Source organism: Marmota flaviventris, chromosome 17 (genome assembly GCF_047511675.1).
Source record: "Marmota flaviventris isolate mMarFla1 chromosome 17, mMarFla1.hap1, whole genome shotgun sequence".
In the NCBI taxonomy this organism is placed as follows: Eukaryota; Metazoa; Chordata; class Mammalia; order Rodentia; family Sciuridae; genus Marmota; species Marmota flaviventris.
The window spans coordinates 47,277,367-47,305,318 of NC_092514.1; the positions used below are offsets into that span (position 1 = coordinate 47,277,367).

At 37.9% G+C, this 27,952-nt stretch overlaps 2 protein-coding genes and 1 long non-coding RNA gene across 6 annotated transcripts in view; 2 read left to right on the top strand and 1 right to left on the bottom strand.

The window, feature by feature from the left end:
* Nucleotides 1-27,952, top strand: part of LOC114079095 (small integral membrane protein 36-like) — a 235,256-nt gene that overhangs the window by 94,166 nt on the left and 113,138 nt on the right. The window lies entirely within an intron of this gene.
* On the top strand, nucleotides 248-27,637 carry LOC139702449 (monocyte to macrophage differentiation factor-like). 4 transcript variants are annotated; one of them, XM_071603603.1, is made up of 7 exons: nucleotides 248-523; nucleotides 7,308-7,389; nucleotides 9,987-10,147; nucleotides 13,229-13,303; nucleotides 14,896-14,997; nucleotides 16,753-16,822; nucleotides 27,290-27,637. In XM_071603603.1, the coding sequence occupies exons 1-7, from the start codon at nucleotides 498-500 to the stop codon at nucleotides 27,311-27,313; spliced, it is 540 nt and encodes a 179-aa protein (XP_071459704.1). In that variant the 5' UTR covers nucleotides 248-497; the 3' UTR covers nucleotides 27,314-27,637. The 4 variants fall into 4 exon arrangements, with proteins under 4 accessions (XP_071459704.1, XP_071459706.1, XP_071459708.1 ...); XM_071603605.1 differs by lacking the exon at nucleotides 27,290-27,637 and adding an exon at nucleotides 27,101-27,250; XM_071603606.1 differs by lacking the exon at nucleotides 248-523 and adding an exon at nucleotides 4,669-4,748.
* LOC139702451 (uncharacterized) lies at nucleotides 4,111-5,359 on the bottom strand. Its single transcript, XR_011705081.1, has 4 exons — nucleotides 5,300-5,359; nucleotides 4,896-5,080; nucleotides 4,516-4,708; nucleotides 4,111-4,194 (listed from the first exon to the last, which is right to left on the bottom strand). It is a non-coding gene; the product is annotated as an uncharacterized lncRNA (long non-coding RNA).

Below are 27,952 nucleotides of genomic sequence, written 5' to 3' on the forward strand. Positions count from 1 at the left end.
TCTCAACGCTGTATGGAAGAGCACCGCCCTTCCATCGCCCCTCCCCTTTCTCTTCGCCCCTCCTCCGCCTCAGTAAGGCCCCGCCCCGCCGCCTGAGCTCCTCAGAAATGAATGGCAGCGTAGCCGCCGCGCCGCTCCGGGCGCTGATTGGCCGCTCGGTGCGGTGACGCGCTGGCGGCCGCGGGCGCACGCAGAAGGGCGGAGCGGGCGGGGGTGGAGTTGGGCGGTGGGGCGGGGCGCGGGCATCCGGGGGCGGAGGACCTGGCGAGGCGGGAGGCGGGAGGCGCCGCGGCCGTTTAAGCGGCCTCCCTCCCGCCCCCAGCCGCCGGATCTGGCCCCGGCCCTGTCCCGACCCCCAGCGTGGCCCACTCCGGCCCAGCGGCTCCACCGGGCACGCAGGCGGCCTCTGGAGCAGCCCAAGCCCATGAGGGCCGCGCGCCCCGCCGCCGGTGCTGACGAGACGGAGCTCCCGGCCCCCGAGGAGGAGCGGAGGATCAATGCGGTTCAAGAATCGTTTCCAGCGGTGAGAAGGCTGGCGCGCCCGCCGCGCCGCTGGTGCTGGGAACGGGTCCCCACATTCCGGCCCTTCGCGCGTGGGTCCTGGCTCCTCACCTGGGTGCATCCCGGTGGATCCCGCGCCCTGGCTTGGTCCGGCTCCCAAGGGATTCCCTGCCCTTCTGTCCCTGTGCGATCCCCTTCCTCCGCGGAGCTGGCGCCTGACCTGGGTGGCCCCTCGCGATCTGCGCATCCGGAGCCCGCTCTTGCCCTGGTTCCCAGGAATTCACTGGTTTTGCCCGCCGGATCCCCATCCAAGTAGAGCTCTTGCTAGCCCTGAGGACCCGAGCCCCAGCCTCAGTGCCGCCCCCCGAGTCCTCCCGCCCAGGCTTTGGCCTCCATCCTTTTACCCCCGGGTTGGGGTCTCCCGGGGCGCACGGAATGAGGGTTGCTACTGAGTCCTGACGTGTTGTAAAGCGGGGGAGAGTGGCCTGGGCGGTTTGGATGCTTTGTCTGTGAATGGCCCCAGCAACAGGGAAACTGAGGCATGCTCATCCGGCCCAGCCTTCTCTGACCATGTCGGGGCTTCGCTGGTTGTCAGGCTTAAGAGTGCCAGAGCCATGCTATTTTGGGCTCAGCGAAGGAGCAAGTGCAGAGCTTTCGAGTGCAGAGACCTGCTGTTGAGACGCTTGGGTTGGGAAACCAAGAGGAGGAGGAACCCAGGAGGCGCCACCGGAAGGCAGGTCGGCTGCTTCTTCACAGAAGAGCTGGTGGGGACGCCAGACCGCGAGAGGTGGGGGGTGCGCACCGCGGCCTTCACTTCTGCTGGTCTCTGCCCTACAGCAGTGGATGGAGGCCGCTGGCCCGTAGTTCCCAGAGGAAGCTCTGGGCTTTTCTGTTTCGTTTAAGTGGGTGAAAGTTCACCCCTCCTGTGTTTGTAGTAACTCTCCATCCCTTTGTCTGAACAAGGCAGCCATCCCTATTCCCAAACCTTCACCACCAGCCAGCTAGCTTAGCAGGCTGTGATGGGGAACTTAAAGTAAGACATACCTGAAATCTTCCAAAGAGGTTATTGTTGAGTTTTTAGGCACTGCCTTAATTTTACAATTTTCAAGTGCACCTTTTTCTTGCTTCCAGTATCTTCCTTCACTGCCGACTTACGCATTATACTTATCTTGTTCTTTTCCTAGTCCCAAAAGGTAAAGGAGCCAACAACCCCCGCCCCCGCCATGAGTTGTGGTAGTCTGTGCCATCAGGAAGGGGACCAACTTGAAGATTTGGCTTCTGAATATTGCTCATCACTCAGGGTGTACAAAGCCTGGCACCATTTCCCAAATGGGAACTTCATATCAATGTTTCTAAGGGCAAAAGGGAACGAAAGTGTTCTGGCTTTAAAACCTTATATCAGAATTGGGGACTGTAGGGGATAAGGGAGAATGTAACAGTGGTTCAGGCATGCTTTGTGAAGCTCTATGCATGTGGTTTGTTTGATTTGGTTTTACTTGTCTGCACATCTGTGTTCTTCCTGTTTTCAGAGAACAGTGGCTCTATTCTGTGAAACTACCCCTTCCCTATTTGATTAAGTTTGTATTTCTCTGTTGCCCCTTTGAATTCTTCTATTTTAAAGAAAGAACAAAAAAGCCTGTTTTATTTTTTGTTGCAAAAACATTCAAACAGTCCTAAAAGAAATGAAAGGGAAAAAAAAGCCCAACCAATTTCACTTAGGATCCTGCCTTCTCAGCTGATTGCACTACCTTCTTTTTGCTGGACAGTAATCTGTCTAGTTTTTATTAGCATCACTGTAATGTGATTTTAGATTCTTCTATCCATTTAAAAATTGAAAATACAGGCATTTTCTTTTGGTGTAGTATAGATAGTAATTTTCTCAGCAGATGCATATTATTGTGCACTGTGGATATTAACAGTTTCTTTATGACATCTAGATCTACATTGATTTTGATTGAAGAATTGAGTGATTCTGTAATTTCTTGTTCATGATAGGCTAGATTGGAAAGCTATTTGTAAGCATCAATTTGAACTTGCAAATAAAAGGTAATATAATTGGAAAGTCCTGATTTTTGTGGTTTACACATTAAAATGTTGAGAATACTAGTCTACATTTTCTGGAAGCTGTGTTCGTTACACATCTTTCTGAGGATTCACTATAGTTGCAGGTACGTCAATTACACAGGAATTGTAGGGAGGGACATGCTGTCTTTCAAATAGTTTGCTCTTTTTCCTGATAGATCATTTAGACCCAATTGAAAAGCACTGGATTGCAGTAAAGACATTTCATTAGGCCACAGTTTGTAGCTATGCCTAAATTACAAGAACACCTTGCTGCTTTGTTCAAAATGAAACTTGGTGGTTATTGTGGCTTTGGGTCAGCATCCAGAGTTCTGCCATTCCTATGAAGGAGGGCTGTAAGGAAACAGACTGCTATCCTAACTGGAGGGATTTATGCAATTGTGGTTTCTCAAAAAACTGAGGATGTGAAAGATTACAGAGGGACACAATATTTTCTTGCTTATTTTATTGATTTACCAGTTGAGAATCCAAGTATGCCAAATCATACATATATAGTCATTCCTCCCCATTCACAACATCTGACTAATGATAATAACTGCTAACATTAATTGAGTGCCTGTTGGTGCCAAGGCACTGTCTGGGTACTTATAGTTTACCCATCTCATCAACTATAACCCTTGAAGACAGAATTTTATACCCACTTAATAAAAGAACAAATAGGTTTAAAGAACAACAGGGAACTTGCCTATAGGCACAGTTAAGAAGGGGCAGACCCAGGAGATCAGTTTTGTGTCTCTCTCCCTACCACCCTTATGGATAGCTCATCCTTTCTTTTTCTGTGTCCACACCACGACGTCTCTGAGGATATGGATGTTCTCTTCCTCATCCCAGCCTTGTGAACAATGGTTAGCTTCAAGATTGAATATATGGGAAAGTATCTTATCTTGCAGTGTTAGAAGTCTTCCATGGGTGCCTGTTTTGCATGTTTTTAGAGCATTGAATCATAGGATTGGGGTGGTCTCCTTAGGTATGCCTTCTCCCTTTATTTAATAATGAAGTCACATTGGCATTATACACTTCCTGAACAATTGTGCTCAGTTCCAAAGGGAAGGTAATAAATAATAAGGTGCTGTGCCCAGGATTGGCCTAAGTGATGTTGAAGGGGCCCTTGGAGGATCTGTTGTCTCGATCTTTGAGTTTTCATTTTTTGAGATTCCAAGTTGCATTGACTGTAGAACTGCCTATTTCTCTTACAGAACCTTCTGAACCCCCAGGAAAACTAAATTGTGTTAAAATAGTTGAGCAGTAGTTGAAATGTCTTTCTATTCATTTATTCATTGAACATTTTTTTAATTAAACTTCATTAATAAGCTGGGCATTGTCCTTGGGATTGGAAATGACATGGTGAACAAGACAGCCTTCATGGGATTGATGCCACAGTGGGGAAAGATGAAATGAAAAACAAGTTTTAAAAAATCTTACGAATTATGATAAAGTCTGTGGTTGTTGAGAAGGGCTGAAGTGACACTTTAGGTAGGAAGGTCTGGAAAAATCTCTGAGCAGGTGACATCTGAGCTAAGCTTGAAGGATGAGAAGAGAACTGAGCCTGCTGGGGAAGAGTTTTCCTGCAGAAATAAACAACCAGTGCCCTGAGGCAGACAAGACCTTGACCTGTTGAAAGAACAGAAAGGTGTTGTAGCTGGAGGGTGTAGCTGCAGGAAGGGAGTACCTGGAGATTGGAGAAGTGAAAACTACACTGCCCGGGGCTTGTGGACCAGGGACATGATATAGTGTTACCAAAAAGTAGGTTTTAAGTTGGGATAGGGTTGTGATGTGATCTGCGGGTTAGACTCTGTGGTTGCTGTATTAAAGAAGAGAGTCTGGGTGAGGACAGGCAGCAAGGCCAGTTAAGAGGCTGTATTTTCACAGACTTCAGATGTTGGTGTCTTGATTTAAGGTAGGAATTGTGGAGTTGTAGAGAGAAGTACTGACCTGGAATGTATTTTGAAGGTAATGATGTTGCACTTGGAGAAAGGAACACAGAGGAATCAAAGACAGCTTGTGGGATTTGATCATGGGCCTCTGAGATCTGCTGGTGGATTGCTAAGGCTTGTTCCAGGATCCCTAATTGTTCTTTCCCTCTGTAGTTTTGCATTCTGTCACATGGGATGGCCACATAAGGACACTGGGCAAGGAGGAGGCAAGAGAGAATGTTGAAAGACAAAGTAAGGCAATGAATTAAAAACCCCTACTTAAATAATAATGTATTAAGTGTGGTTCCCATCCCTGTGACTAAATCACCTTCCCTCAGACCCTTCCCAGCATGCTGGTTACCCTTTTCTGAGCACTGGGTAACCATTAGGTTACTGTACCTTAACACAGATGTCTTCTGTAAATGGGTGCCTATTCTCCATAACACTTGAACCTTTCTCTGTTCTTTTTTGGAGGAAGAGATTAGGCACATGTGTGGGAGTTTATTTGCACTTTACATCTGCTTTTCCATTTAGGTCTTAGAAGTAATTTCTTCAGAACACTGTGGAGGAGGCTTGATGGCATGCTGGTAGATCAGAGAGAAATGGAAAAATTCTATTAAAATTTTCTAGCAGAACAATTGTGCTGTCTATCCCTCTGAGCCCCAGACAGTGAAATGCTCTCAAGATACTTGCTTCTTACTTTTCCTTATTGCCCTAATCTTGTCCCTGTCCATCAAAAGAGACTCCCTTAAGTCACTAGACAGGGGCTTTTTTTCTCTACGATTTCCTACTTTATTTTTAACCTGAATTTTTCCAGGTGAGCAGGGACCACGCTGCCAAAAACATGGCCACCAGCTTCTTTGCTTATAGGAGAAAAATGTGAAAATCTATCCCTGATGCTGTGTAATGGCCTGTCTATTTTTAGATTGGGCTGCCAGAGATATAAATTGCTATCTTAGGCTGCAGCCTGTTGGTGGGTAGACAGATCCTACTTACTGCACCCTACATGGAGCATTTTCAATTTAATCTAACTTCAGCCATTTTGGAGCCTCACTTTTTACCCATTGAAATTCCCACTAGGCTGTGCTACTTGTAGCTCTGTTGTTATGTCTCAGGGTAATGATGTGGTAGGTCCTTCAATGCTTCAGACATTGAAAGCATTCTTCCCAAGAGCGTAATTATTTTTCTTTTTACTAATAAGAGCTGTATAGCAACACTGTCATCCCTTAGGAAATTAGCAGTATTATTTAAAGAATTATCATGGGAGAAAAGATGATTGCTTGAAATCATTTCTCTATGTGTGAGAATAGTTTGGATAAATTCAGAAGCTACTTGCTATAGACTTTTTAAAAATAGTTTTCAAGTCACAGGTGGACTACATCAATAAGTAGGTATTTTACTAATTAAATATCTAACCCATTGATGGTTCAAGATCTTCACTGTCCCAAATTCATCCCATAGTAGATATTCCACCTGAACTGTGTGTATGGGGTTGACAGAACTGCCATTTGGTTTTTATTTATTTGATTTAAGGACTTAAGGCCCTTCTTAATCAGGGAGAAAATATTGGCCAGTCTTTTGATCACCAACTGGGCCCTGTTTAGAATGGCTTGCTACCATGTTTTAGCCAGTTTTTGGCAATATGGCTCTGCCATTTGGTCAGCCTGATCTGGGTTTTCATCATGTCAACAAATAATGTGTGACTAGTCAAAACTTGTTAGTGGCAAAAATTTTTCCCCTCCTCCAAACTAGCTCCTACAAAAGGATAATTTTATTGTATGAAACCTGTTGACCTCTGAGACCTAAGTGCTGCCCAGGGCTCTTTGACCCCTCTTTCTTTCTGCTTTGCATCTACTTCTTTGTTCAGACAACTTTTTTTTCTCCTCCTGGGAGTGGTCAGACTAATCCTGGATCCACCATGAAACCTGGGTGAGTGCAGATTTAGGGGCATCCTCATCTGCACACTGAAATAGATGAACACTGTCATCTCTTGGTCTTGTGTATTTAGGTTTTCATTCTGTTGCTGATTATGATAGTGTCGGGGTACACAGGAAGCATGGAATTCCAGCATGTATCTGTATTGGTAACAGGTTTTAATATTTACATCCATATGCTAATTTGTGAGATATATAAATTTTATATCCAGGATATCAGGTACTAGTCATGTGTTTGGTTTTTGAAGCAAACTCCTTTAATACAGGAAGAATGAAGGTGAAAATATACCTGCTTGTTTAGGTGGCCTAGAGGAAGCCAGGTATCATTTAAGCTGTCTGCTGCCAGAACAGGTAACACAATATGGGGAAACTAGTTGGGCAAGCCTTTAATTGTGGAATGTAAGCTTTATAAAGATCTGCATATATAAAGCTGTATACATTCTGGGAGAGAAAACAGAAACCTTTCAAATACAACATATATCTTTTCATTTAATGACAACAACTAAAGTCCAGAAAAATTCCCTTGGTTTTTTTTTTCCTATTAATATTTACCATTTGGTTATGACTTTTTTTTGTCTCATTAGGGGTACCAGTTGAAGTGTTGAATATGGTTTCTGTTTGTTTTGGTTGGTAGAAGGTTTATCTTTTGAGTAAACTAAAAGAAAACTTCATTCAGTAGACCTGGGTATTTGCTTTACTATCGTTGGTATTATCCCAGTTTACATTTTTTTAATGGCTTCTGATTTTCTTCCTGTAACTATGTATTTTCACCAGTGACCTCTTCATTTAGAATAGGTGAACAGTCATTGCAGGCTTACCTCCTTGTTCTTTCCTTTGCTTTAAGCTTTATTCACATGATGGCTTTTTGTTTCTATAGTTTCATGAACCATCGGGCTCCAGCCAATGGCCGCTACAAACCAACTTGCTATGAACATGCTGCTAACTGTTACACACATGCAGTGAGTACATGTTTTCTGTTATTGCTGTTCTGCCCATAGGGTTCTGGTGGGAGGAAGGGTAATTAGCTCTAATAACCTTGGCATGATTAGTTGGGTTTACCTACCTCTGTGACCTTGGCTACCCAGAAATCAGCAGTGGGTCTTGTTCACCAGAAACTGTGTGGACATGGAGAATGCTTTGTATATTCTAACCTGCTGTCTGCTCTATCCTCAACTTACTTTTCCCAGTAAAATCATCTTTAAAAGAATAGTAATAAGTAAATCTCCTAGTTATAGGACAGCCAAAAACACACCTTGGTTATGAAGACTTTCACCCCTGGAATTGCCTTTTCAAGACAATCCAGCCATGCTCATTTGGCAAAAAGAGTTCACAATTTGTTCAAAAAAAGGTGCTTTTTTTACTCAGTGAAATGATGCACCTACATCCACCTCCACAGTGACCACTATTTCTCAGAGTGATATTCTGTATTGCTGAAGACAAAGCAGGATATGATCACCGAGCTTTTAATTTTTTCCTTTAAAAGAACAAAATATACGCAGTATAAGAAACTCTAAAAATACTGAAAAATATTTTAAAAACAAAATGACTCAGAAACAAACTTTAACACTTTGATACATTTCTTCTGTGTGTGCATGCAGTATTTGTGGGTATGTATATATTTCCATAGTTTTCCTGTTAATGTCACATAGTTGTCATTTCCTTATGTCATTATAAATTTCATTTTATCTTTGATTTATTATTCCTTTTGCCATTTGCATTTTGTGAGGCTTTTGAGGGGAAAACAGTGGCTGGGAGATAGTCTAGAAATGCAATATAGAAAATGGCCAAATGATTTCTCTAATGACAAGTGTTTACAAGCAGCTACTTTAATTATCATAGATAGTTCTGGTACAGTGTAATGGTCTGGGTATTGAGATATACAGCTCACCTTTAGGAATAATACTTATTTAGAACAGACCTAAAAATCCTTATACTTATGAATATGTCACAAGTGAAGAAACACTTATGTAAGCTGAAATTAAAGAAAAACTGACAAAACCTCATATTGTCTTTAGAACAGAAAATGTAATCTTAATATACAGATAATTGGATTTCAGAAACCAGTGGAGTGTCTAAAACAGATTAAAGAACAACCTTCTCTTGTCATCATTTTATTAAAGAGAGGACGCTTTAACATAAAAAGTAAAATGCTCATGTCTCAATGGATGTTTCTTTAAATCAAGTAACTTTGTTTATGAGCATCTTTATGTCGTTGCCCTTATTCTAATTTTGCTCTGGGCCAATAAAATCTTTGGCATCTGAAAATTTGTACCAGTCCCAACTCTCAAGATTTCACGTTCTGTTGCAGGAAGGCAACAGTAGATGTTGGGGACCAAAAAAGACAAGACCAAAAAAGACAAAAAGATTGCCAAAATATTTGTTCTTTATTAGGTGTGCTTATTTTAATAATTAATAAAGTGTTTGGGAATTTCTGGGAGTTTTTGTATTATAAAATGCTTACTAGTCACAGCTACACTCATATAACTAGATTAGCATAGAGTAAAATTCTTTGTTTTTTTTTCCTCTCTGTTTTTCCATATTTTTTATTCATGCATTATAATTATACACAATGGTGGGATTTGTTGTTACATATTCATACATGCACATGATGTAACAATATTATTTGGTCAATATGATTTCCTGGTATTTCTCCTTTCCTCCTCTTTTCTTCCTCACAGAGATCAAAATTCTAAGATTCTGGCTTCTTAAAAATTTTTGAGTAGTTGAGCCTTAAAAGCGGATTGTTCTTGTTTACTTAAAAACAAAAGTATTAAAAATGAAATGCTGCAAAATTACTGTCATTCTGCAGTAACTCCCAAATGGATAGAATGAAAGATTCAAATTAAAAATCAGGACATGACTTGAATAATTGATTTTGTGTGTGTGTGTGGTGTTGTATGCATAATATTAGTCATTGACTTGATTCATTCATTGACCCTTTACTGAAACATTGGAATTTCAGTAGTCCATGGGGGCAATAGAACAGAATATTTTAAAATCTGGACCTCCATGAAAAATCTAGGCATATGCTTGGCATTTGAACATTGTATTTATTTTATTTTATTTATATTTTGAAGTACTGATTGAACCTAGGGGTGTTCTGCCAATGAGCTGCATCCTCAGCCCTTTTTATTTTTACTTTTTTAAATTGTCCAGGCTGGCCTTGAACTGGGGCCTCAGCCTCCTGAGTTGCTGGGATTAAAGGCTTGCACCAATGTACCTAGTGCATTTGAATATTTTAAATACCTACTCCAAATCAGATTAGAGAGTAGAATGAAATGTGCCCTTCTTTAATGAAATCAGGATAAAGAACATCTATTTTGCAACAGTTGAGTAATGTTGCATCTTTGCCTGCCTATTGGTGTACACCTTGGATGGCACAGTCCCTGGGAACAGTGTGCTTCCCGTGTAACAGCTAACCACTTCATTGTGCTCTCATGATTATTCAAGAAAGGAAAATGTTTCTTAGAAAATTATTTTGCTAAGCCTCTATTTTTAGCAAAAGTCTTATTTTCATGATGGCTAGGATGTTTACTTCTCATTACCTTTCCTCCAGTTCCTCATTGTTCCGGCCATTGTGGGCAGTGCCCTCCTCCATCGGTTGTCTGATGACTGCTGGGAAAAGATAACAGCATGGATTTATGGGATGGGCCTTTGTGCCCTCTTCATCGTTTCCACAGTATTTCACATTGTATCATGGAAAAAGAGTCACTTAAGGTACAGTGGATAAAATGCTATTTAAATAGGCCAAACTAGTTGACTCAGTGTATTGTCATCCTCCCAAACTGGCATGTTTTTAGTCACATGGGGCAAAGAGTGGACATCTTCTTGTTGCAGGAGGGCAGCTGTAGATGTTGTAGGGTCTAAAAAAGTGCTGTTCTGTAATCAGAACACTTTCTTTGGGTTGGACAGAGCTCGAGGATTCCTCTCCCTCTTAGCATCTAAGAAAGCAAGCCTTTGCTAATAACCACAAATAATAACTCACTGGTTCCCCAAGACTTAACAACTTATAATCCTTAGAGCAATTTTGTAATTCTATCTAGCACACCAAGGATACTTACTGTAAGAAGCAATAGCCATGGGTTAGTGACAAAGCACATTGACTTTGGAGTCAGCAAGTGGGTTTTGAGTCCCAGTCCTGCCCCTTAATCTTGGGTAAGTCACTTGACCTCAAGGAGCTTCAGTTTCTTCACTGCTAAAATGAGAGTTATAATACCTGACTCACAAGTTATTGTGATAGATGAATAAGATAATATATATGAAAATGATTGGAAAATTACAAAATACCATAGGACTATGTGATGTAAGGAGATATATGACAGTTTGGTTTACCATTTCGTGAAGTTGAGGTTTTAGAAAGAAGTTCCATGTATAGCATTCAATCAGCATTTAAGTATTTTGCTATTGTTAGCTGTCAGGCACTTTGCAAACGTTGCTGTGGCCATTGGCCTACCAACAAGAAGAAGACAGAAACATAAAGGAATCATTTGAGCAACTTTAGAAGGAACAGAACATTCAGATGGGGGTGGGTTGCTTGTGAAATAGCTTTTTAGTAGATTAAACCCAAGAGGGTAAGTTTTTTTCTTGAAAAAGAAGGATTCAGAGCAGTCTGAGAGAGATTTAAAGTAATACTTGAAAGTACTTTTTGGTTTTATAGAATTTCAAAAAATAATCTTGAAATATTCAAAAATCTAGTATTGAAAAGATGTTTCATTTACAAGCAGGATTTTGGAGATGATTACTGATTTTGTCACATGTAGAATCGAGAGTAACAGAGCTGGAAGGATATTTAGAGATCATCTAATCCAAACTCCTTAATTTTAGTTGGGCAAACTGAGACTTAAAGAAGTAACCTGACTTGTCTAGCTCAGTGAAACCAGCAGAATTGGATCATCCCAAGACCTTTGACTCCTAAGCACTTTTTTTTTTTCTTTTTCCATATCCTTCATAATACTGCATATAGTTTGCTGTCTGCTACCCTTTCCTATAAGGTGACAGTTCCCTGGGCTTAAAATAAAACCACAGCATTGAATTTCAAGGGTTCTTTGGAACATGCTCATAAGACAACCACAAAAGTACCCACCCTGGCTCCTCAGGGCACACTGTCGCAGAGGCCAGTCTGGAAGCAGAGCACTTCATTATCATCTTGGCATATTCCAATGCTTGTGGTTGCCTCAGCAGACTTGGCTTTGATGTCTAGATTTCTGAATCAATAAAGAGTTGTAGATGCCTAATTCAATATTCAGGGCCTCCTTGCCGGGGACAAGGAAAGTGCAACGAAACCAGACTCTCTTGAACCTTGATGTAGCACTGGTAGAATCAAAAGCCACATTTAGATTTTTGCTCTGCCTTAAATATTTTAAATATCCAAATAATGCCTTAATTTCAGTGGAAAAGAGAAGGGAAGTATTAATATGTGCTAGGTGCTACTATGTGCTAAATATTTTCATGGCCTACATTATCACATTTAACGCTTCACATTCTATGTAAGAAAGAAATTACTTTCATTTTACTTGTGAGAATAGTGAGAGAGAAGTGGGTGATAGAACTTGATTAAGTTCCAGTTGTGGCTCCCTATTCTAACAATGTCTTGACAATCTAGAAAGCAGAATAAAAAAGGTCCCGAACTTTGCTAGGAGTTGCAGTCATTCCAGAAGGTTAGGGAAAATGAAAAAAAAAAAAAGTTTCAAAACAGATACTCCCTTTCCTTGGACCCTCTAACACATTTCTAGCTTTAAAGTAGAATTGTCTGGGCTGGAGTCCATGGCTACAATTTAAAGCTCCCCAGGTGATTGTAATACATAGTAGTCAAATTTGAGAAGCATTGATCTAGTTCTTGCTTCTTTAGATCTGTGACCTGAGTTACACTGGGGGTAACTTGTAGCTTCCCGCCACTAAACTAAAAACTATTCCTCCTCACAAATGTATTCTCACTTCACTAACACAAGTCCTGATCAGTCTGTTGGGTCAATACTGTGTAGGGGGAGGTCAAGCCTAATGCTAGTGCTCCATCAGGTTGTCGTTAGAACCTCCTGCACGCTGAAGAGAGATCCAAGTGATGTTGTGCATTTATACTTTTAAATCACCTCAGTAAAGGCCAGATTCTGCTTAAGCCATTTTGAGTAGACCTCCATGAGGCAGATCTTGGTGCATACATTTCCTGACTTCGATTTTGGAAAGAGGAACTTGCTTAGAAATCTGAGTGGCCATCCTCTTGTAGCAAATAGAATGTTTTGTGTTTTTGTTATGGCTTTTCCTAAATTACTGCATTGCCTTTATTACATCCTCTTGTCTACTCTGGGGTATTTAAAAATGAAAGCTTTTTAAAAGACATTCTAAACAGATACGAAGAGTCTAGCCTAAGTTCAGGGAGTGTTTGCTGAACATCAGGACCTCATGCCCTGTGCTATGGGAAGAACTAGGAGGTGATCTGCTGTCAAGGAATTTCATTTCTCTATTAGATAGGCTCTAAAAGAAACGGACAATATCAGAAAAGACAGATTTCATTTCTTTTAATCACTTTAGACTTCCTAATTATCATGGGGCTCTATTTATGTCTTGTACATGGTAAGAATATGTATTGTGTGAACAACCTGAAAGTCAATATAAAGCTTTTTATTTGTGGCTTCATAATATTAAAAAAAAAAAAAAAGTGGCTTGAAGAGCAAGTTATAAATGTCGTGAGAGACTAGAACAGGAATGGAAATCGCAACATAGTGCAGTGATAACCCATACTTTCAGTCTAAACATTTTTTTTTTTTTTTTAATGTGGCTAACTTGTGTTTTCTTCCTTACCAGGACAGTGGAGCATTGTTTTCACATGTGTGATAGAATGGTTATTTATTTCTTCATTGCAGCATCTTACGCTCCATGGTAAGATAAAACTATTCTTGAAGGCAATATTTTTATGATTAGAATTCCTCATTTCTCCTTTCTTCTATTCCTCCTCTCCCTGCCCCCGGCTCTCATGCATACATTCCATTTCCCCCTGAAGGGACATAAATATATGCATTTTTTCCTATTTGATTACTTGCATCAGATTGTAGTTTTAAAATGAGAAATATTGCTGTTTAGAATGAATATCTGAGAATTGAATTGTCTAAGAGGATGTGAATGCTATGAACTTAATTGTAGGTAGCATGTTCATTTTTAAACATATAAACTTTGCCCTCTATATTCTTTCCATATACCTCTGCTGCTTTTCAGAACTTGAATTGTTCAAGTAAACAGTGCTGTAAATACATATGAGAAAAGCAAGCTTCCTTTTGAGATTTATGCAGCACATTCTCATTTCTTTGCTATCTGAGTAAGTGAACTAGCCAAATTAGTTTTAACTATTTAAAATATCTCGTATTCTCTTCCATTTTCTTGATCTTACTTTCCTGTTGGTACAGAACAAATGCAATCTTATGTTGCTTTGAAGCACATAATTAAAGAAACATTAGTTTTCCCTTATCAAAACATGGTTCAATTTTAAACACTCAGAAGTTCTTATTATGCCATCAATTGCTATAGTCATTAGAAAAGCAGACTTCTAGATTCTGGCTAATGTAGCCTCACTTGTTCCAAAGAAGCATAATTATCTGTTAGTATAAAAATAAGTGCTAGCTCTCCCCAATACATCTTACTAAATTATAGGTCTGATTCATATTGGAGTGAGACTGCTTGAATGCTTTTGTGAAGTACATTTCAATTTAAAATAAGTAAATAAATAAAAAAAAATTAAGTATGAGCTGAGGAATCAGGTATCAAAATAGGCAGTTTATTCACATTTAGTTTAGCTTTGCAAGTGCACCTTTTCCAATTGAAAATATTAATTTTATAGTCATAGCCAATTAGAGCATTTTTTTTCATATTCTTAATATGATACTATTACAGATGAACTCACAACATTTTAAAATTCAGACCTCACAATTGTCCACAGTTAAATTCTAACAGAATATCTTCCATCACACATGTTGGGATAATTCTTCTCATGTTTCATCTTGGCAGAGAGCTAGGTAATGGAGACATGTTGTCTGTGTATTAGGTATCTGCTATGGGTATGTGATTCTGGCTCAGAAATTTGTTCAGGTTTCTCATTAAGCTTTGTAAGCAATCCACTCCCCAAAACATGCTCAGAAATAAAAAGACAAGTATCCTTTACCCCAGTCTGCACTCCTAGGCAAATTCAGGCATGACAGGTGTGCTGGGACTCACTTCTGCTTGTCTGTTCTTAGTTGGTTCTCTTTTTAAATCATGCTAGAACTTATTTTAGATCTTAAAGGTTAACTGAGAATTTTATCTTTTTTAAGTTATTAATTTTACCCAAATTGCCCAGCTGCCTCCTTATTGTTCTGATACCTTCTCTTCCTGCTCTTATCCTAATTATTTTCTCACTTTTCAGTGACTAGAGGAAAACACAAGTTCTGTGAATCTCCTTCATTTATCCCTTCTGTTCTTTGTTGTCATGTTTACGTTTGTAGGTTAAATCTCCGTGAACTTGGACCCCTGGCATCTCATATGCGTTGGTTTATCTGGCTCATGGCAGCTGGAGGAACCATTTATGTATTTCTCTACCATGAAAAGTAAGAGAAAATAATTTACATTTGATAATTTTAAAATTAACTGCCTAAATTTTACCTGCATTTCAATACAATTTCCTTTATATTTGTACTTCAAAATAGTAGAAATACATAAATAGACTATATTGTTTTTAATAAATCTTTAGAACCATTTGGTATTCATTATTGGTGAATAGATTGCCATGGAAAGATATGAATGACATGTGTATGATATGATGTGGATGAGGGACAATATGGCCAAGCATTTTGGAATCAGTGGGACCTCATTTGTCATTCTAAGGCCAACTAGCCTTTTCCTCTGTAATTTACAGTCTTGAGGTAAGAAAAATAGCCTTTTGTAAGGTTTCTATGAAGATTGAAGGTAACAGATATTAAGTGCCCAGCACAATACCTACCAACATAGGAACCTACTGGGTGTTCCAAATAGGCTTCCATAAAAAAAGGGCCATTTGGAAGGATATCTAAACTCTTACTATTATGGCCTTGGGGCACACTTTACAGTTCCTTATTTAGAGCTCATAGTCACAAGTATTGAACAATATAAAAAGAAAGGCTTTTTGAAATCTGTCATAAGTGACTCACTGGAAATTAGGACCCAGGTGTTCCAGTTCCTGATCCATAACTCTTTTTATTATCTAAGATGCTTGAATTTGAGAAGCTCATAACCATGATATCATTGTTATTTAATTTACAGTTTATTAAATTCTTTATCTCCATGGTTGGCAGAAGGGCTTTCAGAATATAATTTGTGTTTGTCAGAGAGTATTGTCTTATTTTTTCCTTTCAGGAGAAAGTGGTACTTCTCATTAATGTCTCTCTGATTTTGAAATTCACTCAAAATCTCTTTTGACCATAATTAGCAGTGCCAAGTGGGTATATGTGATATATATATAAATCCAAGGGTACACTTTGCTTCTTGGGCTCAAACCCTTAAGTCATATACTCAGATAAAATAGGAAGTAAAAGAAGGAAGGCCTTCTGGTGTACACCAAACTGCCAAGCTCCTTCTTCTCCTGATACGGTTACTTTACAACAGGTTTTGAGTATTAAACAATAAGAACGAAGTGAATTGCCCTTGACCATTTAGTTTGGCAGACATTATTGAGCACTTAAGTTGCATCCAGCACTGTTCTAGGCCCTGTAGATCCAAACATAAATAAACTCAGTCCCTGCCTTTGAAGAGACTCCAGTCTTTTATGATTAGATAGACATGTAAGTTGAATTTTAATACATTGAGTTCCTTGGAATTTTCAGGTATTCTGTAGCCTAATCTGATAATTATTAGGCTAGAGAATTGGAGTTCGTACAAATACAAAATGAAGACACAGACAAAATGCATCTCTTTCCTTAGGGCTGTTGTTTCTTTGCCCTTGATAAACCAGGTCCCAAACTGCATCCCCATCTGCCTTCATAGTTTGATGTTCTCTTAAGTGTGGATGGTAATGAAGACAGACAGTCTGGGGTTGGAAAGGGAAAGATGTAAGGTGGATTGAATTCAATTTGGTAACTTTTGACACGTGTTCTAAGTAGCATGTAATGTTTGCTGCCTTTTCAATCCTAGAGGAAATGCTAGGTCATTGTTACTCCCTGATAGTATGTTAGGTAGAGGCCTAGTGGTCTTCTTCTGAGGGATATATATCACTTAAGTAGTTAAAAGTTTACACTTCTCTTTTAAAATAAAAAAGGAAAATCTTTTATGTTAATGTTCTATGTAACAAAGAAATGCTTAAATTCAAAAGCATTTCTCTTTTTTTACAGGTATAAAGTGGTTGAGCTCTTCTTCTATCTCACAATGGGATTTTCTCCTGCCTTGGTGGTGACGTCAATGGTAAGAAAAGAGTTCACAATTTTAGTTATTTCCTTTTAAATTTCTGGTGCTTGTAATATGATTATAAATATGATACATAGTGGTTTTCCTTGTGTGTTTGTGTTTTTTTAACTACTGCATGTCTCTTAACTACAGATTAAAAGGAAAAATAAATAAATAATGAAGTGTGCTGGACACTAGCACTCAGTCCTCTCTGAGGCTTAGAGAAGCTATGTATTTAGATGTGGTTTTCTTCTTTTGATATCTTCAGTATTTATTTGTTTCTTTTCTGTTTTTGATCCCACCATTTACCTTACTCTTGTCCCAAAGAAGTATGTCATTATATTTCTTTTTGAACTATTTAGCTTCTTAACCCTGAATCTATGGAAGAGGGTAAATTTTGAGATTTCTTTGAAGAAAATATAAACAACTGACTTCTAAAATCTCAAGAATTAGAAGGACCTTAAAAGGTCATTTTCTTCAGTAGTTTGGATATTCTTTAGATCCCTTTGCTCTTATTTTGTCTTTCACTTTTTTAATTAATATGTATAAATGGTACAAATTAATGGGTTTCACTGTGACATTTCCATACATGTATATATCATCCATTGATTATGTCTACTGTCCCTTTCACCTTTTCTCAGTCTCCCATTTCTCTTCACTTCCCTCCAACCCCCAATGTGTCCCCCTTCCTAGCCCCTAATAGTCCCTGACTTATTTCACTCAACATGTTCTCCAGTTCCATCCATTTTCCTGTAAATGATAGGATTTCATTCTTTTTTATGATTGAATAATACTCCATTGTGCGTATATATATATATATATATATATATATATATATATATATATATACATACACACACATACACACACACACACCATATTTGTTTTCCATTCATCTGTTGACAGCATCTAGGTTGATTCTGTGTCCTAGCTGTTCTAAATAGTGCTATAATAAACATGGATATAATACAGGTGTCTTTTTTTTTTTGCTGATTTCATTTCCTTCAGATCCAGTTATACTCAGAAGCGGTATAACTGGATCATATGATAGTTCTGTTTTTAGTTTTTTGAGGAACTTCCATACTATTTTCCACAGGGACTATACTAACTTAACATTCCTACCAACAACAGTATGTGAGTTCCTTTTTGTCTACATCATTGCCAGTAGTTTTTATTTTTTTGATAATATCCTTTCTAACTAAGGGTTCAGTGGAATCTTAGTGTAGTTTTGATTTGCATTTCCCTGATGGCCAAAGATGTTGAACATTTTTTTCATGTTTATTGGCCATTTGTACTTTTTTTTTGAGAAATAAATTCAGGTCACTTGCCCATTTTTTAAATTAGATTACTTGTTTTTTGTTGTTAATTTTTTTTGTTCTTTATATTAATCTAGATATTAATCCAGTCAAGTGAATAGCTGGTAAAGATTTTCTTGCAGTCTCTAGGTTGTGTCTATACTTGAGTGTCTCCTTAGTTGTGCTAAAGCTAAAATTTGATATAATCACTTTGGTTCTTGTTTTTTTTTTTTTCCCTGAGCTTTGGAATTCTACCCAAAAAATCATCACTTGTGCCAATATCATGAAGTGCTTCCCTTCTGTTTTTTTTTTTTTCCTAGTAGTTTTAAAGTTTTGGGCCTTACATTAAAGTTTGGGGTCTATTTTGAGTTGATTATTGTACAGGGTGAGAGATAGTGATCTAGTTTCAATCTTCTGCTTGTGGGTATCTGATTTTCTCAGATCATTTGTTGAAGAGACTGTCCTTTATTCAGCGTGAGTTTTTGGCACCTTTGTCAAGAATCAGTTGGTTGACTATGCATGGATTTATTTCTGGGTTCTTGATTTTCTTCTCTTGGTCTACATATCTATCTTTATGTGAATAACATGCTGTTTTTTGTTACTATGGCTCTGTAGTGTGTTTTGAAATCATGTATTATAAATCCTTCAGCATTGCTCTCTTTGCTCAGGATTGCTCTGGCTATTCTGGGTCTTTTGTGTTTCCATGTGGATTTTTAGGTTTATTCTATGAAGAATGTCATTGGTATTTTGATGGGGATTGCACTAAACCTGTAGATCACTTTGGGTAGAATGACCATTTCAACAATATTGATTCTCCAGTCCAAGAATGTGGGTGGTCTTTCCATCTTTTAGTATCTCCTTCAGTATCTTTATTCAGTGTTTTGCAATATTCGATGTAAAGGTTTTTCACATCCTTGATTGGGTTTATTCCAAGGGTTATTTTGTGTATGGCTAATATGTATGGGACTTCTTTCTGATTTCTTTCTTAGTAACTTCATTATTGGTGTATAATAAGAGTATTGATTTTTGTATGTTGATTTTCATATCCTGATATTTTACTGAAATTCTTTATCAGGTCTAAAAGTCTTTCAGTGCAAGTATTTTCTATATATAGAATCATTAGCAAATAGGGATAATTTGACTTTCCTGTTCCTTAATTGTGTACCTTTTATTTCATTCTCTTGTCTAATTGTTCTGGCTAAAACTTCTAGTATTATATCAAATAAGGGTGAAGGTGGACTTTCTTGGATCTTAGAAGAAATGCTTTCAGTTTCCCCACTTAGTATGATATTGGCCATGGGTTTGTCACATGTTGTCCTTATTATGTTGAGTTAGGATCCTTCTGTGCCTAATTTATTCAGGAATTTTATCATGAAGGGATGTTAAGCTTTAACACAGGCTTGTCCTGCATATATTGAGATGATCATATGGTTCTTATCCTTGATTTTATTCATGTACTGTGTTACACTCATTGATTTGCAAGTGTGGCATGCAACCTTGTATTCCTGAAACCAACTTGATCATGGTGAATGCTTTTTTTAATGTTTTGTTTGTTTTTAAGTGATAATATTTCTCTGTCCAAGGGATGTGGGTTTTTTCGTTTTTGTTTTTGTTTTAACTTTGTTTGAAAATATCTTTTGGGAACTTTCATGGGGAGAAGTATTACATTACCTTTAGTAGTCAGTTGCATATATATTTTGAATTCTTTTCACATTGAATTTCTGTTGAGAAATCAATGCATATCTGTCACTTTGATATCATTGCTTATAGTTTAATCCAACTAATTTTTTGTGCCTTTAGCTCAAATACTACAGTGACTTATGCTGTACATTTTTGCCATTAGCCATGACATTGATTAAAGAGACCCCGATATGTTTAGTTTGAACTGTCTTCCAAGCCTGCAATGGTTAGAATAAGTGTACCTGTAATTTTACTCCTAAGATCATAGGCACATTATAAGCACCTTACTATATACAGTGCTTGCCTTGGTCACAAAAATATCTATAGGAATTAAAATGTGGTTCTGTTTTTTCTGGTAATATGTCTTAGGAAAATCTAACAAAATATGTTTCTTTGAGGTATGAGTTTTATGATGGCTTTAATAATTACCTACCACCAAAAAAATACATGTATTTTAGTTGGCAACAGAGAATTTTTAAACGGAGGGAAGCAAATGACTAAATTGGCCAGGCGGCCATATAGTTAGAGGGCAACTCAGGACACCCAGAGCAATATAAGCAAAGTCTATGTAGATAGGTTACTAATTATTAGAGTAGAATTTCAAGTAAATTCCCTCTGGGTATTATAAGAACAGGTTTATCCAGTACTTTTCCTAGCCCAAATCTTTAATTGGTATTTTCATAAGTGTTTCAATAGTAGGTGACTAAAGTTTGATAATCAAACAGGATAATCCCCACACTGCCCTTATATATCTTAGAATCCAGCAGGCAAATATAATTCATATTCAGTAAGAAGCTATAATGAAATTTTATAATGTCTTTGATTAGGGAAGGTTGAGACTGCTGTGTGAACTCAAGAGAGAAATAACAGAGATATTTGAGCTGATTTGAAAAGATAAGTAGAAGCCAAGAGATGAGGCAAGGGTTATAGATAGAGAGAACAAAATGAAGGAAGCCTGGACTGGGGGAAGAAGCTTCAGCATTTTTGAAGAATTGAAAATGGTTTGTTGTTAGGAACATGCAGGGTGTCTTGATTGTGCACATATACGTGGTGGTATAGGTGGCATAGTTTTGTGATAATGCTGTAGAGGTAGGCAGAAAGGACCATATAAGTCATTTGAACCAACAAAGGCACAGTGTGAGTGAGGACTCAAATTCTTTGGTTCCAGTCAGTCATGAATATCAGATGTAACCCTTTGGCCATAGAGAACTACAAAAGAATGAAAGCAACTGGTTTTTGGCATTGCACAGACATATAGAACCGTGATCCTTGAGAGAAGAGCTTTGAATTCTCCCCGCTTGTTTCCCTGGATACCTTCCAAATAGCAATAAAAGGAAGTGGAGCCCAGAGAGCAGCAGTCTGGGCATAAGAAGCAGAAGTTGGCATTTCAGGCTGCAGAGAAAGCTGCATTTGGGGGCAGGGAACTGGAAGGTGGGGCCTGCTGAGAGAAGCTCCAGAAATCTGCAAAAGAGTTTCCTTGACCAACTGTCAAGCTGAATATGTGCAGGGCAAAACTCTGCCAGCCCTTACCTAGAATAACTTTTTGAAGGTCATGAGATAAATGGAAATTCCAGAAAGTGCACAGTGCTGGGAAACATGGAGTTTCAATCAGCCCTGAGTGGAGAGATCACCGTGAACATCACAAGCATTCAGCTGACCCTGCCAAAGCCACAGCTTAGGAACAGAGCTATAGTAGCCCTAGATTGAGTACTACTCTAGACCTACCATAACAATGCTCCTGAACAAACCTTGAAAAAGTAAAAGTGATCATTCAGGAAATAAAACTGTCTGCTAGAACAAGTCTCAACTATCTTCCAAGGAAATCAACAAAATCTACACTCATTAACAATTTGGTATCCACCATCTAGATAAATACTACCAGGTAGGTAAGAAACAGGAAAATCACACATACTTAAGGAAATCAGATCAAGAGAAACAGATCCAAAGATGACAGAGATGTAGAAATTTTCAAGGACATTACAACATAATGAGTACACAGATGAGGAATCTCAGAAAATAAAAGGAGACTATAAAAAGGAAACCAAATGGAAATTCTAGACATAAACACTGTGCTGTCTTGAGAAAAACAACATTATTGGAGAGGTTTAACAATAGATTGCTTACTGTAGAAGAAAAAGTTGGTGAACATGAATCCAGGTCAGTAGAAACTACTCAGACCAGAGAGCAAGAGGAAAAAGAAGTGATTGAACAGAACCTTAGTAAATGTTGGATAATAATGAGTGGCTTAAGGAAGCATAATAGAAATAATAGTTGAAATTTTCTCAAATGTGATGAAATCAACCCACAGATTTGCAAAGCCAAGCAGGATAAACATGAGAACTACACTTGGGCACATTAGTCAAATCACTAAAAAACAACCATGAGGGGAGAAAATAGAGAAAATCATAAAATCAGCCAGAGGGAAAAAGCAAGCAGAGAAGATTGACCACTGGCATATGGTCAGAGTCAATAGAAGCAGGAATACAGTGTGGTGGTATCATTAAAATGCCACAGGGTACAAACCTATCAGCTGCACACTGAAGCTCTCCTGATGGTCATGCCAAAAATCAATCAAGAAGCCAGAAGTGATAGATCTGCAAATGAATACAAAATACTGTTTTTCATGTTTTAATTTCTTCAAAAGGTAAGTGAGGGGTTGTAACATTTTGAGGTAAACTAAATGACAACTAAGGGAGGGATGGAGAAAAGGAAGTGTACTGCTGTATGAGTTTTGATCTTGTGTGGAAGGGGATGTAATAATAAAGATGTATTGGGATAAGTTTAGAATGCATTTTGTAATCTATAGAACAGCCACCAACAGCAACCAAGACCCAGTAAATAGGTCTGTAGCTAAGTACCAAGAGAAAAGGTAAAATGGAATACCAGACTTACTCAGTTTAATCTAGCAGAAGCCAGGATAAAAGAAAAGTGGTGACCAAGAATGGATGAAACTGAACAGAAATCAAATAGTAAGATGAGAGGCTGAAGTACAGCCATGTCAATAATTGTGTATATTATATATAGCAACAGTTAAATGAAAATTCAAATTAAAAAGCAAAGATTTTCAGACCAGATTTAAATATAGCAAAACTCAGATATGTGTGTTTTACATGCAACACATTTTAAAATATGAAGACAGTTTAAAAGTAAAAGAAAGGAGAAGATACCTTGTGAAAGACTAATCATGAGAAAGTGGAAGTGGTTATATTATATTAGACAAAGTAGATATCAAGATGAAGACTATTACCAGTTTAAGAGGAGCACTTTATAACAACACAGTTCATTTTAAGGAGACATAACAACACTTAGTGGGTATGTAGGTTAACAATAGAGCTTCAAAATACGTGGAACAAAATCTTACCAGAAGTAAGGCAGAAACAAACCCAAAGTTGCAGTTGGAGATTGTAATACTCCTTTCTCAATAACAAGTAATTCATTAAACACATGAACTAAAGTAGTAATAGGGACAGAACGTTTGAGCAACATAATCAACAAGTTAACCTAATTGGCATGTCAGAATACTCCACCCAATCTGGCAGTACAAATTTTTTTAATCAAAATAGATAATATATTAGGCCATAAAATAATCCTCAGTGAATATCAAAGAATTGAAATCATGTAGCAGAAAAGATACAGAAAATCCCCAAATATTTGTAAATAAACCCATGGGTATTTGAACTGAGTAATAATGAAAAGGCAATCTAACACTTGGTGGTAAGCAGCCTAATCAGCACTGGTGAGGACCTGTGCTGCTTCAGTTGCTTGTGATGGTGTGATGGTTGCTTTTATCTGTCAATTTGGCTAGGCTATTGTACCCAGATGCTTGTCTAGTATCAGTCTAGTTGCTGGGAAGGTACTTTTTAGTTGAGATTAACATTTAACTCAGTAGACACTGAGTAAAAAACTCTTCTCCATAAAGTAGGTAGGCTTCAGCCAATCAATCAAAGGGCTTAGGGAAAAAGTCTAAGGTCCCTAGGAAAGACTTTGCCTCTAGATTTCCTTTGGTTGTGGGCTACATCAACTCTCCCTTGGGTCTCCAGCCTGCCAACCAAGCCTGCAGAATTCAGACTTGCTGCCTCCATAATTACATATGCCAGTTCCTTAAAATAAATCAGTACACACATATAAGCATACATGCATGTTCTATTGGCTGTGTTTCTGATGAACCCAATTAGAAAAGAAGAAAGTTTTAGAATTATTGATCTAAGGTTCTACCTTAAGCTCCAGAGAAAGAGTAAGTTAACCTCAAAATAACCAGCAGTAAAAAAAGAAAGAAAAGAAAAAATAGAGAATGGAAATTAGTAAGATAGAAAATGAATTATCAAATATAGAAAATTAATGAAACCAATGTAGTTTCTTTGAAAAGATTATAATTGGTAATATTTTGATATCTCTATTTCTTAGATGGATAAAGAAATAGAGAAAACATAATGTTGTAAGGAATAAATTAGGGAATATCAACATAGATCCTATAAATATTAAAAGCAAAATAAGGAGATATTGTATACAACTGTATACCACTAAATATAGTACCAGTGAATATAGATGAAATGGACAAATTTATTAAAAGGCAGTATGTCCCATAACACAATCAAGAAGAAACGAAAGATCTGACTAGCCTACTTCATCTTTAAAGAAATTAAATCTATAATTATACCCTTTCTACAATGAAAACCCTAGGTCTTGATAACTTCACTGACACATTCTAACAAATAGTTAAGGTAGAAATAAGGCTGGTATCACCCTAATGCTAAACTGACAAAGACATTACAGGAAAAGAAAACTTTATGAAAGGAAAAAATTTCAACAGAATATTTGTAAATTTGATTTATCAATATATTAAAAGAATAATGCATTATAATCAAGTTAGATTTATTCTGGGAATGCAAGATTGATACATCACTTAAAATTAGTCATTTAAATTCATCACAATGAGAGAATTAAAGAGAAAAACATTGGTCATTTCAGTAGATGCAAGAAAAGCATTTGGCAAAATTCAGTATTCATGGTTTGAAAGAAATTCTCAGAAAACTTGGAAACTTCATAAATCTCTTCTATAAAAAACCTGCCAGGTAATGACATAACTAATGGTGAAAGACTGAATGATTGAGAACAGGCAACGATGTCTGCTCTTGCTACTTATGTTTAGCATTGAACTGAGCTTCTAGCCATGCAGTAAGGGGAGAAAAGAATTAAAAGGCACACAGAGTGGAAGAGAATAGATAGAACCATCTTTATTCACAGATGGTATTGTTCATGTATAGGAAATCTTAAAGGATCTACAAAAAGTTAATAGGATCTGAGAAGCAAATTTAGCAAAGTAGTAGGATGCAAAATTGAAATAAAAGAGTAAATACATGTACAAAGGAGTACAGTGGGCAAGGGAAGTCTTTTCAACAAATATGAACTTCAATTTCACACCATACACAGAAATTAATTTGAGGTGTCTCATAGACCTAATTATAAAGCCAACACTATAAAGTTTCTAGAAACCCTAGAAACTTTAAAGAACATGGGGGCACCTTGTCATTACAGTTTGGGGTTTGGCACCAATTTCTTGGGTCATAGAATAACCAAGAAAAAAATAAGTTGAGCTTATTTGCTAAAAGTATTGCTCATCAGAAGACACTATTAAGGAAATGAAAAAAGCCACACACTGGGAGGAAATATTTGCGTTCTCCATATCTAACAAAGGAATACATCCTAAAAATATAATTGCAAAGAATTGAAATCATGCAGCAGAAAAGATACAGAAAATCCCCAAATATCTGTAAATAAACCCATGGGTATTTGAACTGAGTAATAATGAAAAGGCAACCTAACAATTGGTGGTAAGCAGCCTAAGCAGCACCAGGAAGGACCTGTGCTACTTCAGTTGCTTGTGTTGGTGATGGTTTAAGAAATGTGTGTGTGTATATGGATGCATGTGTGTATAAATTATTGATTTATATAATATATGTACAGAACCCACATATATTCAAATCAATAATGAAAGGATAATCTAGAAAATTGGGTAAAAGACTTGCATAGTCATTTCACACACACACATGCTATATGTGTGTATACACACACACAAAAACACATACTTATACACCCAAAAAAATATTCAGTAAGGCTTTGAAAAGGTGTTCAGTATCATTAGTCATCAGGAAAGTGAAAATTAAAACCCCAGTGAACTACAACTACAAACCTTGTGGAATGGCTATAATTAAAAAGACCCAGAAAACTGGAACCCCTTAATATGTTGTTGGGAAAGTATAAAATGATATAATCACTTCAGAAAATTGCTTTCTTTCTTATAAAATTAAACATATTAATCCTGTGATTCAACAGATATCACCCAACAGAAATGAAAACTTACATCTATAAAAAGACTTGGGCAATAATGTAAATGTTAGTTTTATTCATAGTAGCCCCCAAATGGAAATAATCAGTAGACAAATTGTGTTAAGTAAATCACTGGACTACTAAGCAATAAAAAGGGATACATGAATATATGCTAGTACATGTGTGGATTTCAGAAAAAACATTGAGCAGACAAGAAACCAGAGACAGAAATGTATATAAAACCCCACTTATGTGAAATTCTGGAGGAATTGGACTTGGTATGTGTTAGTGTAGCAACAGTGCTTGCCTTGGTAGCTGGAGGTTTATAGGACTGAAAGGGTGCCAGTGAACTTTGGGGGTTTTGGGGGTCACGTGGATGTGTACATTTATCAAAAGTCATACCGTTCACTTAAGATCTATGCATTGCTTTGTAAATTAGTCATCAAGAAATTAATACCCCTGCCTGCCCCCACAAAATGAAAGTTCAAAAACCAGACCAGCTTAGTTCAAATTCTGACTCTGACATTTGAAAGCTATGTAGCTATGAGCAAATTATTTAACCCCTCTGTTTTAGTTTTCTCATTTGTAAAGTGGAGTTTATAACAATACTTAATATAGGGGTTTTGTGGAGATCAAAATGAGTAAATACATGGAAGTGCTTCAAAAAGCGCCTGGCATGTAGTAATAATAATGACGAAAACACTTTGTTTTAGAGTTGCCTATGTTCTTGTCTTTGAAAGTTGATAAAGTAAATGGGGTGTCTTGAGGAACTATTGACTAAATATTTCAAAATCAACTTTTATTAGATGAGTAACTCTTGCCACTTGGGGGTCCTGTGTCCCTTTGTGAATCTGACAAAGGCTTTTGCCCTCTTCTAGAAAAGTGCTCCTAATATACACACAGAATTTTGTATAATGGGTATTAGTTTCTCTGTAACCTTGAGGAAGTTATAGATGTGTGTGATACATTGATTTTGTTTTTGTTTTTACTTAAGTAAAAATCTGGCTAAAGTCCCTTCTTACCAAGTATAAGAAGAAATCTGATATCAGTCAACATGGGTTGGTGCCTTCCCCATCTTCAATCCTGCAAAAATGGCTCCTGTGAACTTTGAAGATAGGATTGCTCACCTGGCCTCACACCTGGTCCTTAGCTCATACTCATCTATCATTGTCCTTGCCTTTAGGACCCACATAGAGCAGGTGTCTGAATCCAAGCTTCTGGCAGATTTGGCCACAGGGAACTGACTTCATAATGGCTGCCTTTCTGACTGGAGTGAGATGGTATCTTAGGGTGGTTTTGATTTGCATTTCTCTGATTGCTAGAGATGGTGAGCATTTTTTCATGTATTTGTTAATTGATTGTATGTCCTCTTCTGAGAAGTTTCTGTCCAAGTCCTTGTCCCATTTGTTGATTGGGTTATCTGCTTTTTTGTTGTTTAACTTTTTGAGTTCTTTGTACACTCTAGAGGTTAGAGCTCTATCTGATGTTTGAGGGGTAAAAATTGGTTCCCAGGATGTAGGCTCCCTATTCACCTCGCATATTATTTCTCTTGCTGAGAAAAAACTTTTTCAGTTTGAATTCGTCCCATTTGTTGATTCTTGGTTTTAACTCTTGTGCTATAGGAGTCTTATTAAGGAATTTGGGGCCTGCCCCCACGAGATGAAGATGAGGACCAACTTTATCTTCTATTAGACGCAGAGTCTCTGGTCTGATTCCTCAGTCTGCCGTCTTGAAAGGTACCTAAACACGCTCCCCGAGGGAAGAAGCCCCTCATCCCTGGAGCCACCATCCCACCTGGGGTTTCTGACAGGAAGAAGCCCAGAGCCCCCACCTCTGCCAGCTGTCA

Bases quoted from the DNA above. Each gene is read 5' to 3' on its own strand.
- LOC139702449 (XM_071603603.1), top strand. From the start codon at position 498: ATGCGGTTCAAGAATCGTTTCCAGCG. The intron at 10,148-13,228 runs GTACAGTGGATA...CTTCCTTACCAG, and splicing joins TGGAAAAAGAGTCACTTAAG to GACAGTGGAGCATTGTTTTC. The intron at 13,304-14,895 runs GTAAGATAAAAC...TTACGTTTGTAG, and splicing joins GCAGCATCTTACGCTCCATG to GTTAAATCTCCGTGAACTTG.